This window comes from Pan troglodytes, chromosome 17 (assembly GCF_028858775.2).
Source record: "Pan troglodytes isolate AG18354 chromosome 17, NHGRI_mPanTro3-v2.0_pri, whole genome shotgun sequence".
Taxonomy (NCBI): Eukaryota; Metazoa; Chordata; class Mammalia; order Primates; family Hominidae; genus Pan; species Pan troglodytes.
This window is the reverse complement of record NC_072415.2, coordinates 27,126,950-27,144,948: the sequence shown is the minus strand read 5'-3', so window position 1 is coordinate 27,144,948 and position 17,999 is coordinate 27,126,950. Positions and strand designations below refer to the sequence as shown.

The 17,999-nt window shown below is 39.7% G+C and overlaps 1 protein-coding gene across 25 annotated transcripts in view; it reads right to left on the bottom strand.

The window, feature by feature from the left end:
- The window catches only part of DLGAP1 (DLG associated protein 1), a 964,206-nt gene that overhangs the window by 247,620 nt on the left and 698,587 nt on the right, over positions 1–17,999 (bottom strand). For all 25 annotated transcript variants that reach the window (XM_016933374.4, XM_016933378.4, XM_016933377.4 and 22 more), the window contains one exon: positions 193–370. In XM_016933374.4, coding sequence (XP_016788863.3) covers positions 193–370 — 178 coding nt within the window. The remainder of the gene's footprint in view (positions 1–192; positions 371–17,999) is intronic.

Here is a 17,999-nt window from a genome sequence, read left to right as displayed (position 1 = left end):
GACCATTGATACTGGGGGCTTACTGCGGCTGAACCCATGGCATGCTCTTTGCAGCACTTGACTGGACCTCCTGTCTGATCCATCAATGGTCTACTGGATGAATGACTGCCTCCCCACCTCATGCCCTCTCAGTTCTCACTAACCTTCCTGCCACTAATGGCTCCTGACCACCGCTGCCCTGACGGCCCTCACCTGGCTGATGGTGCTCATGGCTCGCATGTAGCTCTCATTCCTGGAGCGGAACTTTGGTGATGTGAGCAAGCCTGCAGGGTCGAGGCTGTCCAGGCTCCGGTTGATGGAGACTTCACTCACTGCCCTCAGGTAACTATGACTCCGGATCTGGAGTTTGGGTGAGTGTTCATTGGAGATTCTGGAAGGGAACAATGGAAGAGGTGCATTAGTCACATTCCAAAATGCAGGAAGCAATAAGATGTGGCACTATTGTCATTTATGTAGCACCCTAAATACTGGGACAAATGACATAGATGCCCTTCTGTGATTACTAAACTCCCCCACAGTGTCTCAGAAGGAAGAGCTTTTGACAGGAAATCATCAAGATTTGATGACATTAGAGAGCAATTAACATTCTCTTCAACCATGAACTAATTGCCTCATTCACATTTTCCTAGCCATCCTAGGAAGCAGATAACAAGCAGCAATTGTCCTGCCCAGGAATTCTGACTTGTGTAATTTGTAAAGCTTTTCTTTGTATCTATTTCTTTCCTGTGGCCATCTTTTTGTTTTTGGACTGTTTGGTAACAGTAAGTGGGTACATATCTATATCTATATTTTTATCTATCAATTTATCTTCCTTCCTTCCTTCCTTCCTTCCATCTTTAACTCTCTAATATAGTTGAAATTGAACTTCATGAACAGAACTTACACCTTAGCCATTAAAAAGGCATACCTCTCAATCTTTATATGTAAAGACAAGTCACTACACACTTTGTATTCTTTGGATTTATTCTAGGATGCATTGTAAAATTATAAAAGTAGAAAATGCTAATTGCAAATAGCCAAGCTATACAGATGTGCACAAAGTAGAAAGTGGGTCCCTCTGTCTCCCCTTGTTCCTGTCTGTAGAATTCCATATCCTTAAAAGAACTACTCATAGCAGTTTGGGGTATATTCTTCCTCAGTCTTTCTATTCATATATAATCAATTTAATGTTAGCTATTTTATTTTATTTTAATTTTTTTTTTTTTTTTTTGAGACGGAGTCTTGCTGTGTCACCCAGGCTGGAGTGCAGTGGCGCGACCTTGGCTCACTGCAAACTCCACCTCCCGGGTTCATGCCATTCTCCTGCCTCAGCCTCCTGAGTAGCTGGGACTACAGGCACCTGCCACCACGCCCGGCTATTTTTTTGTATTTTTAGTAGAGACGGGTTTCACCGTGTTATCCAGGATGGTCTCGATCTCCTGACCTCGTGATCCGCCCACCTCGGCCTCCCAAAGTGCTGGGATTACAGGCGTGAGCCACCGCGCCCGGCCTTTATTTTAATTTTTGAGACAGAGTCTTGCTCTGTCGTCCAGGCTGGAGTGCAGTGGTGTGATCTTGGCTCACTGCAGCCTCCGCCTCCTGGGTTCAAGCAATTCTCATGCCTCAGCCCCTGAATAGCTGAGACAACAGGTACACACCACCATGCCTGGCTAATTTTTGTACTTTTTGTAGAGATGGGGTTTTGCTGTGTTGGCCAGGCTGGTCTTGAACTCCTGGCCTCAAGTGACCTGCCTGCCTCGGCCTCCCAAAGTGTTGGGATTAAAGGCATGAGCCACTGTGCCCGGCCAATGTTAGTTATTTTTAAAGTTTCTTTTCACATGGTATTAGTGTGATTTTTCTTTCTTTATTAGATTTCTTTAATTTTGGCTGTAACATTGTTCCTAATTAAATAAATTAAAGTTGATAGGGAAAAAGATGTATGCCCCCATAGCCGCTATTATTTATCATCCTAGCCAGTGAAATCAGAAAATTTTGAAAAATAAGTAATATAAACATTGTAAAGAGATAAGTTTTGAGTATTTATAGATTATGTAATCAATTATCTGTAAATTAAGAGAAAATCAACTGAAAAACCATGAGAACTTTTAAGGGAAATCCTCAAGGTAGCTAGATACAAGGTAACAATACATAAATTAACAGCTTTTCCATGTATCATCAAATAAAATTTTAATGAAAAAAATTCCCTTTAAAATAGCAAAACATAAAATACACAGAAATTACAAAAAAGAAACGCATCAAATTTTATGAAGAAAATGATAAAATTTATGGAAGGCACTAAGTAAGTGCTAAATTAATGCAAAAAACCCCCACAACAATTTTCCTGTAAAAAAACTTAAATTTTCCCTAAATTTATCTATAAATTTAATGTAATTGCAACAAAAATCTCCATATAAATTTTACCTTTTTTCTATTTTTGAGATGGAGTCTCACTCTGTCGCCCAGGCTGGAGTGCAGTGGTGTGATCTCAGCTCACTGCAACCTTCACCTCCTGGGTTCAAGTGATTCTCCTGCCTCAGCCTCCCGAGTAGCCGGAATGACACACGCACGCCACCGTGGCTGGCTAATTTTTGTATTTTTAGTAGAGATGGGGTTTCACCATGTTGGCCCGGCTGGTCTCAAACTCCTGACCTCAAGTGATCTGCCCACCTTGGCCTCCCAAAGTGTTGGGATTACAGGCATAAGCCACTGCCCCATAAATCTCCATAGAAATTTTATTCAAATGTAACAAACTCATTTTAAAGTTTATATAAGATTCAGAGCAGCATTATTCATAACAGACAAAAGGTGGAAGCAACCCAAATGTCTATCTAACGCTGAGTAGATGAAATGTGGTAAATGAACTATTTGACTAAAAAAAGGAATGAAGTATTGATACATGCTATAATATAGATGAACTTTGAGAACATCATGCTAACTGAAAGAAGCCTCATATTACAAAAGACCACATATTACATGATTCTACTTACATGAAATGTCCAGAATAGGCAAATCGCTAAAGATAGAAAGTAGGTGAGTGGTTGACTAGAGCTGGGTGGGGAAAGCATAGGAAGATGGTGGCATTAGGAAGTGATATCTGAAGGGTATGGAGTTTCTCTTTGCAGTGATAAAACAGTTCTAAAATTAGTTATAGTGTTGGTTGCACAACTCTGAATATATGAAAATCATTAAATTGTACACTTGAAAATGGTGAATTATATGTTATGTGTATTATATTTCCACAAAACCATTGTAAAAAATTACGTGAGTCCTCAAAATAATCAGATTTCCTTACGGAGTTTAGAGGGTAGACTAAACTGGGCAATACTAGAGAAAGAAGGCCAGTTAAGGTGGTTGCAATGTTGCTATAATCTAAACAAGGGAAAAGGGCTCAGTTAAGTATTAGTGGTAGTAGAGAGGAAGAGAGAGATTTGAGAATCCACACGAAAATTAAATGTGGCTGATGAGTAAGGAGGTCTAAAGGTTCTAAGAACAGCCAGAAAATAAAAATAAATAAAAAACAAGGGGAGGAATGCCCTTTATCTGATCTCAGCTATATTTTATTTTTTATTTTTATTTATTTTTTTGAGATAGAGTCTTGCTTTATTGCCCAGGCTGGAGTTGCAGTAGTGCGATCTCAGCTCACTGCAATCTCCGCCTCCTGGGTTCAAGCGATTTTCCTGCTTCAGCCTCCAGAGCATCTGGGATTACAGGAACATGCCATCAAGCCCAGCTAATTTTTGTATTTTTGTAGAGAAGGGGTTACACCATGTTGGCCAGGCTGGTCTCGAACTCCTGACCTCAAGGGATCTGCCCACCTTGGCCTCCCCAAGTGCTGGGATTACAGGAGTGTGCCACCATGCCCGGCCTCAGCTATACTTTATAGCTGCAATGATGAAAATGGGTCATGTTAGTAAAGGAACTGACAAAGCAGTAGAATGAAATAAGGACTCCAGAAACAGAACTAAGTATGTGTTTGAATATAATATATTGCAAACGTGGCAGTTGGAATAGGCAAGGAAAAGATCAAGCATTTAATAATGGAGTTAGACCTTTTTTGCCTCCACTTGGGGAAAAATGAATCCCTACTAAGCATATAGATGAAAAATAATATTTTAAAAACTTAAAGTTCTCCAATACAATATAGATTATATTTTATAATCTCAATTTCTATACTTAAACAATTTAAAGAGAAATTTATCAATGTTTTATGAATAAAAAAACCTATAAAGCCTTATGGAAGGCAATAAAGAAGGCCTAAAGAAATGCAAAGGAATATGGTAGAGAAAGACTTTAGAAGCATCGTGGTAAACTTAGATGCCATAAAGAGAAAGGTTAATGAATGGAAGTACATGAAAATTTAAAACTTTTGTTCAGCCAAAGATCCTGTCAACAATGTTAAGAAAAATAGTCATTGTGTATAAGAACATATTTGCAACACTAAGCAGCAAAAAGGGTTCACATGCATAATATTTAAATTATGAATAAAAATAATGAAACCAACACAATAAAAAATGGCCAAAGCCTATAAAGAGGGAATCATAAGAAAATAAATATATAAATTCACAGGAAAGTAACTTTATATATCACCAAGCATATGACAAAACGCTCGATCTCACTAGTAATTAGAGAAATGTGGATTTTAAAAAACATACATTTACACATTACATTCATGTACATCCATCTTGATGTCCTCAAATTGTAAAGATATTCCCTATATTCTAAGTGTCCTCTTAGTAGCAATGTGTACGATTGCATCTATTCTTAAAGCTTGTATGGAATTACTTAATATATAACAGCCAAAAACTATTCTTAATAATACTAAACCCTGAGAATGTGATAAGCAACCACTTTTTGCAGCTGCACTGAGGGAGAAACCAAATTAAGACAGATCTAGAATATAACATCGAAAGTAAATCTCATTGCATTTTACTGTTACAAAAGATAAACTAGGCTGGGTGCAGTGTGGCTCACACCTGTAATCCTAGCACTTCGGGAGGCCTACGTGGAAGGAACTCTTGAGCTCAGACCAGCCTGGGCTACATAGTGAGGCCCTGTCTGTATTTTTTAATATTAAAAAGTAAAAGAAAAAAATTGTTCTAGAAATGTGCCCTATGGATCCTTCAAGTAGTGGTCAAACATGAAAATAGTTTGCCAGGTCAAGGTAATATTTTCCATGTGTTATGTGCTATTATGGTGATTCCAGCTGCATCGCTTTATAATACCAATGCCAAAAATTCCAACCAACAAACAAACTGAAAAATTCGTTTTCCTTTTAAGATCTTTTTTAGAAAAAGAGAATCGTAGCTGGAAGCATTTATAACCTAAAGTTCACTTCTCTTTAGAACTTGCGCATTAGATGACAAATGTGTTTCTTTGACTATTTTGCAACCTGACCCAGAGCAATGATATTGCCAACATAAATGATGATGCCATTCCAAATGTTATCAGGGCAGTGACGGGAGTGGCTGTTTCATAAATGGTGTATATTCAAAGAAGAAGTGAAAGTCCGGCGTTTTGAAAAATGAGCGTCTGCTGGCTGAATGGGGAAATGAGGCATCATTGCAACAATCATTCACTCTGGCCACTCGTTATGAAATAAGGCACAATTCCCAAATTTCAAAGTGAAACATCATTCAGAAGGAATTGAATAGTTCTTCTCTGGTGAGTCATTCCTGATAAAACAATGCATACATTAATAACCACAAAATATAAGGAAATGAACTGTTTTATCTTGCCCACTTATAGAACAGAGCCCTCCGCTATCAATATAAAGGTTACTATATGCCCATGTGCTCCGGATGCAGAAACGCTCATTAAATAAACACCAAAATAGTGCATCGATGACTTTGTCTTTACCTCAAAAGAAAGTTGATCTGCTCAGAAGAAAGACAGTGTGCATATTCAGAAACATTAACTCTCTCATGTTACATTAATTATTTTCAATGTTGGTCTAACGAAATGGCACTCTTCTTTTTCCACCCTTCTCCCTAAATTACTTATGCTAAGTTAACTTTTCCTAGCTTATCAGAACTAAAGGGAGATTTTGATTTTTTGGGCTGGTAGGTCCCATTCATTATCATGACTTTAAAGTACAACCAATAATGGGAAGTTCTTAGGTGACAGTGAGCCAACCACACAAACAAGCTTGACCCTTTGTATCTGGAAGGCTGCCATTGTGAAGAAGAGCATGTACAGTAATCATCAGACCACAAAGTTTTAAGCCAGTGTCTCAAAAGACAAAATGACTAACTTTGCAACATATTACTGAAAATAACTTCAGATGGCTGGGCTGCTTTTTCCCCCAAAGAAGGAAATGCTTCCAGGTTATGGAGTCTAATGGGAGAATCTTTGGAGGTGATGGACCATCTTATGGAGCCATCTGCACCTTAAGTTTTGTTCATTTTCACATTGTCTTCTCTCTGACTTACAAAAGTATTGGAATGTAAGGCTCTTCCATGGGACCCAGAGGAAACATTTTACGGCCTCAGGAGGTTAATCTAACTTCATTGTATTTCAAAAACGAATGTATTTGGCCTTGGTCATGACACTTTTATCAAATCATACTCATAAACATTAATGGCTTAAACTGAGAGGCTTTGATCCCTTGGGCTTTGGTGTGGACAATGGTACTTAGAAGGTGACAGTTCTCTGTTGAACTAGTTTCAGGGAATCAAACACAGGGCATTTTAGTAGTCAATCTGCTTTGGTAAAATGAAGTCTTTCTTTTCAGTAACCTTACCTATAATGGCTTTATAATCCGTATAGAAATGTAACTTTCATTAAAGTTGTTTACTTTTGTAGTTGCCTCTTGAGTTATTTCTACTTTATAATAATACCTGACATTTGTTACCATTTATCCAATGCCTGGCTACTGTTAATACTACCTTATAGATAAAGAAACCATGACTTTGAGAGATCACATAGTGTTGAAGGTAATTCCAATGGAAACTTGGCCTTTTAACTTCCACATTCCTATTCTGTCTTCTCCTTCTCCTTCTCCTCCTCCTTCTCCTCTTCCTCCTCCTCCTTCTCCTCCTCCTTCTTCTTTTTTTTTTTTTGACAGAGTCTCACTCTGTTGCCCAGGCTGGAGTGCAGTGGTGCAATCTCAGCTCACTGCAACCTCTGCTTCCTGGGTTAAAGTGATTCTCCTGCCTCAGCCTCCCAAGTAGCTGGGATTACAGGCGGGTGCCACCACACCCAGCTAATTTTTTTGTATTTCTAGTAGAGAGGGGGGTTTCACCATTTTGGTCAGGCTGGTCTTGAACTCATGACCTCAAGTGATCTGCCTGCCTTGGCCTCCCAAAGTGCTGGGATTACAGGGGTGAGCCACTGCTCCCGGCCAACATCTCCTTCTATTTCTTAGGGAATCCAGCCTGGATTCTCATTTGGGTTCCTCTTCCTCTAACTTGTCCTTACATGCTTTTATTCCCTAATACTTTATAATTGTTTATATTCTGTTTTTATTGTACATTCTGTTTATGGACAATCTCATCTCCTCAATGGCTTCTATTACCAACCTTATGCTAATCACTCCCAAATCTATTTGTAGTCTAGAGATCTCTTGAACTTCAAAACTGAAGTTTTAAGTAACTACTGTACATTTCTATCCAGATGTTCCACAAGTACCAAAAAATTGTCATGAACCCCAAATGAACACATACCTTTCTCCTCAAATTTTCTTATTTTTTTAATCCACATTGAGATGAATGGCACTGAAATCTACCCAGTCAACCAAACTAGAAATCCAGAAATTTATCCTGTCTCTTTTTCTTAACTGTCCAAATCCAGCTGATCATCATTTTCTTGTTTCTACTTCTTATATACATTTAAATATGGTTTCTTCTCTCTCTTTCCTTGTTTCCAACTTTTTGGATTTGGGGTTACATGTGCAGGTTTACTACATGAATATATTGTGTGTGATACTGAGGTTTTGGGGTATGATTGATCTCATCACCCAGGTAGTGAGCACCACAGTACCCAACAGTTAGTCTTTCGACCCTTGTCCCCCTCCCTCCATCCCCTCTCTAGTAGTCCCCAGAGTCTGTTGTTGCCATCTTCATGTCTGAGTGTACCCACTGTTTAGCTCCCATTTATAAGTGACAACATGTGGCATTTGGTTTTTGTTTCCTGCGTTAATTTGCTTCAGATAATGGCTTCCGGTTGCATCCATGTTGCTGTGAAGGACATGATTTCATTGTTATGGCTGTGTAGTATTCCATGGTGTGTATGCACCATATTTCTTTATCCAGCCCACTGCTGATAGGCACCTAGATTGATTCCATGTCTTTGCTATTGTGAACAGTGCTGCAATAAACATACACGTGCATGTGTCCTTTTGGTAGAAGGATTTATTTTCCTTTGGATATCTACCTGGTAGTGGGATTGCTGGGTCGAATGGTAGTTCCATATTCAGTTCTTGCCTCTCTCTCCTTCAGCACTTCTTGGTCTACTGCTTCCTCAGTCCAGGCTTCACCTTGATTCTCCTAACCATGCTCCTATCACGAGTCCTGTATCCTTGAATGTATCTCTCTTGTCCTGCTAGTTACTCGACACTCTCTTACGTAGGCTCCTTGGGTGAATCCTCTTAACCACAGGAGAAACTCTAAACTCTTTACCTGATTTTCCAGTCTCCTCGTTTGCTGTTTCCCCACGTGATCACGCATGCCCTCGCAAGTTTCATCTTTGCACACACTGTTTCTATGGCCTGGAATGCTCTCATTCCTCCGCTTTCCACCCACCAAACTCTTCAACTCATTTTAGCAGGTCACTGGGTGTTAGAACCTCTATTTAGGTCATTTCCCTTCAGAAGGCTTCCTTTGTTCTTCCCAGACTAAAGTCCTCCATCTGTACCCCTATAGTGGCTTTTATACTTCTCTGTTACACACTTTTCCCATTGTTGTAATTATTAATATTTGGTTATACGTTTGTGTACTCTTCAGATTTCTGAGCTCTTAGAAGCAGAATCAATATTTCATTCATTTTGTTACACAGTGGTACACTGGCACTTAAATGTCTTACTTTAATTACCACTAATAACCCCTAACACTTGAGTGCTTCCTTTATGCCAGGCACCGTCTTTAAATCATCTCATGAAATGGATGAGTAAATAAATAAATGAAGAGGGTAACTCAGTTGATCATTATTCTAGACCTAAAATACTTTGCTGTAAAACATTTTTCATTTTCTTTCTTTTTTCTTTTTGAGTCAGGGTCTCACTCTGTTGCCCAGGCTGGAGTGCAATGGTGCTATCACAGCTCACTGAGGCCTCGAACTCCTGGGCTCAAGCAATCCTCCCATTTCAGTCTCCCGAGTAGCTGGGACCACAGGTGTGTGTCACTACACCTGGCTAATTAAAAATTTTTTTTGTAGAGACAGGGTATTGTTATGTTGCCCTGGCTGGTCTCGAACTCCTGGTCCCAAGTGATCCTCCTGTGCCCCGAAAAAAAATTTTTTTTTTTTTTTTTGAGATGGAGTCTCACTCTGTCACCCAGGCTGGAGTGCAGTGGCACGATCTTGTGTCACTGCAACCTCTGCCTCCCGGGTTCGAGTGATTCTTCTGCCTCAGCCTCCTGAGTAGCTGGGACTAGAGGTGTGCGCGTGCGCCACCACGCCTGGATAATTTTTGTATTTTTAGTAGAGACAGGGTTTCACCATATTGGCCAGGCTGGTCTCAAACTCCTGACCTCATGATCTCCCTGCCTTGGCCTCCCAAAGTGCTGGGATTACAGGTGTCAGCCACTGTGCCCGGACTTCTTCTTCTTCTTCTTCTTCTTTTTTTTTAATGAGATGGAGTCTTACTCTGTCACCCAGGCTGGAATGCAGTGGCGTGATCTCGGCTCACTGCAACCTCTGCTGCCCAGGTTCAAGTGATTCTCCTATCTCAGCCTCCCAGGTAGCTGGGATTACAAGCGTGTGCCACCACACCCAGCTAATTTTTGTATTTTTAGTGGAGACAGGGTTTCATCATGTTGGCCAGGCTGGTCTCGAACTCCTGACTTCAAGTAATCTGCCTGCCTTGGCCTCCCAAAGGATTGAGGTTACAGGTAGGTGTGAGCCACCACGGCCGGCTCATAAAGTTTTATTGTGATATAATTTATACACAGTACCATAAAAGTCACCCTTTTAAAGTGTGTACTTCAGTGATTTTTAGTATATTCATAGAATTATGTAATCATAATTACTACTGAATTTTAGAACATTTTCATCATCCCCCCCTCCAATCTTATGCCCATTATAGTCACTCTCCATTCTTCCCTAGCCCAAATCCCACATCTACCCCTTGTCTCTATGCCTTTGCCTGTTCCGGACACTTCATGTACATGGAATCATACAATCTGTGGCCTTTGGTATCTGTCTTCTTTAACTTAGCATGATATTTTCTTTCCTCCCTCCCTCTCTCCCTCCCTCCCTCCCTCCGTTCCTCCCTCCCTCCCTCCCTTCCTTCCTTCTCTCTCTCTTTCTTTCTTCTCTCTCTTTCTCTCTCTCCACTCTCTCTCTTTCTCCCTCTCCCCCTCCCCACCCCCCCTCTCTCTCTCCTTCCTTTTTACGATGGGTTCTCACTCTGCTGCCCAGGCTGGAGTGCAGTGGCATGATCACAGCTCACTGCAGCTTCCAACTCCTGGGCCTAAACAATCCTCCTGCCTCAGCTCCCATGTAGTTGGGACTACATGTAGGTGCAAGCCACTGCACCCAGCCCTAGCATGATGTTTTCAAGGTTCATCCGTGTTGTAGCATGTATCAGTACTTCATTCCTTTGTATAGCTGAATAATATTGCACCGTATGAATATACACCAAAATCTGTCCATTCATCAGTTGATGGACAGTTGGCTTGTTTTTATTTTTTTGGCTATTATGAATAATGCTGTAATAAACAATCATGTAAAAGTTTTTGTGTCAGCGCATAAAAATTTTATAGGAAAACATTTGAGATAAATGAGCAAGAAACTTTACATAAGGGGGTGGGACTTCTGGAATGACAGAGAGGAATTAGGTTAACATATTGGCAAAACGATTAAAATCAACCATTCCTGAACTAAGTAACCAAAGGCAGGGAATGAACAAACTCATTTATCCAAGAAAAACTGCTGATTTTAGATAAAAACAATGGGGTCTTTGGAGATTTAACTTGGGGATATGCCCATTGCCCTGCTTCCTGGCGCTGGCATGCTAGCTGTGAACAGATGGCAGCCTTGCAGCCAACAGAGTGGATGCACCCTTTTGGAGCTCTGTTGAAATCACCATCTCCAGTGAACAGTTAATATTTTTACTGGTCTCACATCTCCCCTCGAAAGCCTGGATCCCAGGGCATCAGAACTATTTGATCTGATTGGAAGCTCTGCTCTGTGGAAAAGCCCTATCCCCAGGCTGTTACTGAAAACAACAAAGAACTTGGCCCAAAATTTCAAAGAAAGACCTAGGGAACTTGAAAAATTCTGATATATTGCTGAGAATCTAGAAGACTTTATGCATGTTACAGGGATGTGTGCATGCTGAGGAAAGACCTGGGAAAGGAACGGAGCTCCATCGCTCACCTGTGGCTGACCTTGAGATCCTGTACAAGCAGGAAGTAAATGCTAAGGCTGATTTGTAAGCTGCCTGAAATTTGGAAGTATGCCTTCACATACAGTTTCCCTTAGCAAAGGTGGAAGACTTGTTGGCTTAAGGTATTTAAAGACATATTCTGACCAATCATTGGCTGATCACTAAACTACGCTGATTTCACAGTGAACCCAAGGAAGCCAGGCTTAAAAATACTGTTGTCCTTGGGAATCTGTGGGGGATTGGTTCCAGGACTCCCTGCAAATACCAAAACCTGGAGACGCTCAAGTCCCTTATGTAAATGGCATAGTATTTGCAAATAACCTATGCACATCCTCCCATCTATTTTATTTATTTATTTTTGAGACAGGGTCTCACTCCCATCATCTAGGCTAGAGTGCAGTGGCATGATCACGGCTCACTGCAGCCTTAACTTCTCAGGCTCAGGCGATTCTCTCATCTCAGCCTCCTGAGTAGTTGGAACTACAGGCACATGCCACCATACCCTGCTAATTTTTTTGTATTTTTAGTAGAGATGAGGTTTCACCATGTTGTCCAGGCTGGTCTTGAACTCTTGGGTCCAAGCAATCTGCCTGCCTCTGCTCCCAAAGTGCTGAAATTACAGGCATGAGCCACCGTACTCAGCCTCCTACTTTAAATAATCTCTAGATTACTTTTAATACTGAATACAGTTGACCTTTGAACAACACAGGTTTGAATTGTATGGGTCCACTTGAGCACTGGTTTTCTTCAATAAATGTATTGAAATTTTTTTTTTGGAAGATTTGCAACAATTTGAAAAAAGCTGCAGACAAACTGTTGCCTAGAAATATTTTAAAAACTAAAAAAGAATTAGGTATATCATGAATGCATAAAATATATGTAGACGGTAGTTTATTTTATAACTTACTACCATAAAATATGTACAACTATATTATAAAAGAGGGGTCGGGGGTGGCTCACACCTGTAATCCTAGCACTCTGGGAGGCCGAGGCAGGTGGATTGCCTGAGCTCAGGAGTTTGAGACCAGCCTGGGCAACATGGTGAAACCCGTCTCTACTAAAATACAAAAAAAAAAAAAAAAAAAAATTAGCCGGGCGTGGCAGTGTGCGCCTGTAGTCCCAGCTACTTGGGAGGCTGAGGCAGGAGAATTGCTTGAACCTGGGGGGTGGAGGTTGCAGTGAGCAGAGATCGTGCCACTACATTCCAGCCTGGCGACAGAGCAAGACTCCATCTCAAAAAAAAAAAAAATATGTATTATAAAAAATTAAAGTTTATTAAAACATATGCACATGAAAATTTATAGACCATGCATGGCACCATTTGCAGTGGAGAGAAATGTAGGCAAATGTAAAGATGCAGTATTAAATTATAACTGCTATAATTAATTGTAGTTCATATCATACTACTATAATAATATTGATTTGAACTAGATTAAGATAAGATACATATTGTAATCTCTGGAGTAACCATTATGAAAATAATTTTAAAATATTTAGTAAAGAAAACCAAAGGATTTTTTCACTAGAAAAAATATATGTAACACAAAAGAAAGCAATAATGGAGGAACAGAGGCAACAAAGAGACAGAGACATATAGAAAACAAATAGCAAAATGGCAAATCTAAATCCTACCATAGAAATAATTATATTACATGCAAATGGATTAAACTTCCATATCAAAAGGCTGAGATTGTCAGACTGGATAAAAAACAGAATCCAATTCTATGCAGTCTGTCAGAGACTTTCAATTCAAAGACACAAATAGGTTGAAAGCAAAAGGCTTGCAAAAATATAGCATGCAAAAAACAAAAAACAACAAAAAACAAAAACAAAACCCAAAAAAGAACTGGAGAGGCTATACTAATTTCAGACCAAATATACTTTAGGACAAAAAACAAAGTTAATAAAGACACAAGGGGCGTCTTATAACAACAAAAGTCTTAGTACATCAGGAAAAATGTTACAATTATAAACATATGCACCTAACAATAGAGTCCCAAAATACATGAAGCACAAACTGACAGAATTGAAGGTATAAATGAATAATTCAACAATAATAGTTAGACACTTCAATACTTGACTCTCAGCAATGGATAACACAATTAGACAAAATCAACAAGGAAACCGAAGACCTCGAAGACACAACCAAACAGAACTAACGGATACCTATAGAACACTCCACTAAACAAAACCAGAATACATACTATTTTCAAGTGCACTGAACTATCTCTAGGGTAGACCACATAATAGGTCATAAAACAAACCTGAATAAATTTTAGAAGATTGAAAGTAGACAAAGTATGTTCAGTAATTATAATAGAAGTAAACTGGAAATTAGTAACAAAAGGAAATTTTGGAACCACACAATAATTTAGAAATTACACTAAACATTATTATTATTTTTTTTGAGGTGGAGTCTCGCTCTGTCACCCAGACTGGAGTGCAATGGCACGATCTTGGCTCACTGCAAGCTCCGCCTCCTGGGTTCACGCCGTTCTCCTGCCTCAGCCTCCCGAGTAGCTGGGACTACAGGTGCCCACCACGATGCCCGGATAATTTTTTGTATTTTTAGTAGAGACGGGGTTTCACCATGTTAGCCAGGATGGTCTCGATCTCCTGACCTTGTGATCTGCTCGCCTCGGCCTTCCAAAGTGCTGGGATTACAGGTGTGAGCCACTACGCCTGGCCTACACCACACATTTTTAAAAACTGTAGGTCAAAGAGAAAGTTGCAAGGGAAATTACAAAGTATTTTGAACTAAATAACAATAGAAACCCAACATATGAAAACTTATAGGATGCAGTTAAAACAGTAGTTACAGGAAAATTAATAACTTTAAATATCTATGTTAGAAAAAAGAAATTATCTCAAATTAATAATCTAAACTTTCACCTTAACAGTCTTGAAAAAGAGCAATTTAAATCCAGTGCAAGCAGAATGAAGCATATAATAGCTATTATGGTGGAAATAAATGAAATGGAAAGCAAAAGAAAAACGAATTAGTTGTTTTTGAACAAAAGTAGGCTCTTTAAAAAAATCAATACTTTAGCAAGATTAAACAAGAAAAAAGAGAAGAAACAAATGATCAGAATTAGAAAAAAGAGAGGAAACATTATGACTGACATCAGAAAGTAAAAAGATTATAAGAGAATACTGAAGTCAGCAACTGAGACAAAATAGAAAAAAATTCTAAAAAAACCCCCAAATTACCAAAACTGCCTCAAGAAGAAATAAAAAATCTGAATAGATCTCCAACAGGTAAATAAATTTAATTTTTAAATAAAAATCTTTCCATAAATAATAGTTCAGGCTCAGATCGTTTCACTGGTGGATTATGTCAAACATTTAAAGAGGTAATATCAATAGTCTATCAACCCTTCCAGAAAATAGAGGAAGAATAAATATTTCCAAACTCAATCCATGAGAGTAGTATCACCCTGAGATCAAAGCCAAAGATACTGCAAGGAGGCCAGATGTAGTGGCTCATGCCCGTAACCCCAGCACTTTGGGAGGCCAAGGCAGGCAGATCATGAGGTCAGGAGTTCAAGACCAGCCTGGCCAAAATGGCGAAACCCCATCTCTACTAAAAATACAAAAATTAGCCTGGTGTGGTGGCACGTGCCTGTAGTCCCAGCTACTTAGGAGGCTTGAGGCAGGAGAATCGCTTGAACCCGGGAGGCAGAGGTTGCAGAGAGCCAAGACTGTGCCATTGCACTCCAGCCTGGGTGACAGAGCGAGACTCCACCTCAAATTAAATAAATAAATAAATAAATGGTGCAAGGAAAGGAAACTACCTACTAATAGCCCTCATTAATATACACCCAAAAATTCCCAACAAAACAATAGTAAATGGAATCCCACAAAATACAAAAAGGATTACACATGATGACCAAGTCAGACATACTTCAGGAATGCAAGGTTGGTTTAGTATCTGAAAATCAATTAATATAATACACCATATTAAGGAAACAAAGGACTAAACCCACAAGATCATCTCACATAGAAGTAGATAATGCATTTGATTAAACCCAACAGCTATTAATGATAAAGACTGAATAAACTTGAAATAGCAGAAAACTTTTTTAATCTCACAAAGGGCATTTACTAAAGACCAGCAGGGAATATCACACTTAATGGTGGAAGACTGAAGGCTTTTTCTATAAGACTGAGAGAGGGTGGACACGGTGGCTGTTGCCTGTAATCCCAGCACTTCGGGAGGCCAAGGCGGGTGGATCATGAGGTCAGAAATTCAAGACCAGCCTGGCCAAGATGGTGAAACCTCGTCTCTACTAAAAATACAAAAAAATTAGCCAGGTTTGGTGGTGGGTGCCTGTAATCCTAGCTACTCGGGAGGCTGAGGCAGAGAATTGCTTGAACTGGGGAGGCGGAGGTTGCAGTGAGCCAAGATTGCACTCTAGCCTGGGTGACAGAGCGAGACTCTATCTTGAGGAAAAAAAAAAAAAAAAAAAAAGACTGAGAGCAAGGCGAGGATAACTGTTCTTGTCACTTCATTTCAGCATCATTATTGGAGTTTCTAGCCAGTACAAACAATTAAGAAAAAGGAACAAAAATTTTACATAATACCCAACGTATTCAAACCTGACCAATGAAATCTGGACACTGCACAATAAGTCTTGGCTTTGTCATTAACTATTTGAAAGACTGAAAAAAGTGACTTTAAACGCTTGGGATTCAGTTTTCTAATCTGTAAAATGAGAGAGCTCAAAATTTCTATGAAGCTATAATAACGGGAGCTTCAGTTTACAGTGAATCTCTTGATGATATTGATCATTATTGGCCAAAATTATTCACAGACTATTTTTATTTACAGACTCAGGGTCTAACTCAAAGCCACTTTCTGTCTGAAGCTCTCCCTAATGCCTGCACTCCAAATGAGTCTCTTCTTTTTCTACCCTCTTATGGTTGCTTGCTTGCACATCTATTTATAAGCTTAACATGGATTATATTGAAGTCAGTTCTGCATGTCCTTCTTAACCTGGAAATGTGAAATTCTCAAGGGCAGGAATCACATGTCCTCCATAACATCCAGCATAAGCGTCATGCATAGTTGGATTAGTCATGCATATGACTCCTCCAGCATAAGTGTCACGCATAGTAGGATTGCAGATGCCCAACTTTCTTCCTTTGTTCCAGATATTTGCATTGCCGGCCAGAGTCCCTTTACACATTTTACGTTTTTTGCAACAACACAGTTTTCCTTAAACATTAATTTTCCTTCTGTTTCTTAGGAGTGTGACTTCATAAAGGGATCTATTTCACCAACCAATGTGCCCCATCCGAAGATCTCAGTTTATACACAGGGACAACTTCTAAAGTTTAAGATACAAATTAGAGGAACAAACTCCTATAGACCCCTTCTATATTCTTGTTCTTCCTCCGTAAAGGTTTGACACGGGGCATAAATGTCATCATTATTTCTGGGAGACATTGCTATTGTGAAGAGCTGTAGACTTTGGTATCTCCTAGAAGCTCAGGGTTCAGGGTAGGGTGAAAGGGAGTTGAGAGAATAATCATGGGGATTCAGTTGATGCTGCAACTTATTATTTGCTCCATCTATATTGCTCTGCCAAAAACAAAAAACAAAAAAAAAACCCAACCTGATTTGGTTGGGGATTTCTGAATGCTCAACTGAAGAAACTGTTCAAAAACCACAGGCTCACTATGTGCAAAGCCACATGCTAGAAGCTGGGATAACCCATTTTAGTTATCAAGTTGGCTTTATCCAAAATGAAGGTGTTGTCCTTTCCATAATAATTCATCAGACATAGAAATTATCAACATAAAATGCAATTCTTTCAGCGTGCCAAATATGTTTATCCATCATATTTAGACTCTTGTGGCACTTGGAACTTAAATGTTCTTTCCTCAGTTATCAAGGCTATGCAACATTAGATTTAAAGCAATACAAAATGAATGCCGACTATGCATGACGCTTATGCTGGATGTTATGGAGGACATGTGATTCCTGCCCCTGGGAATTTCACATCTCCAGGTTAAGATGAACATGCAGAACTGACTTCAGTGTAATTCATGTTAAGCTTATAACAGATGTGCAAGCAAGCAACCATAAGAGGGTAGAAAAAGAAGAGACTCATTTGGAGTGCAGGCATTAGGAAAAGCTTCAGACAGAAAGTGGCTTTAAGTTACACCTTGAGTGGTAAGACTGTCACCAGGTAAAAGTGAGCCAGACATAGTCATTCCAGATCCAGGGAGCTGCAAGGGCAAAAACCTGGAGGCAGAGGTACAGGCAGCGGCCGGGGTGCCAGACACTCAGGATGCCGGTGTATCCAAAGCTGAGCCTGTTCTGGTCAGAGGCCTATTGAAGTGAGGTGTAATGCTCTGCTGGTCAGTTTCTTCATCAAAACGTGGGCTTCCCGAGGGCAGTGACCACAGCTGGCATCATGGGAATACATCATTGTAATCCCCAATGTCAGCACAGGGTCCGACATGTATTAGG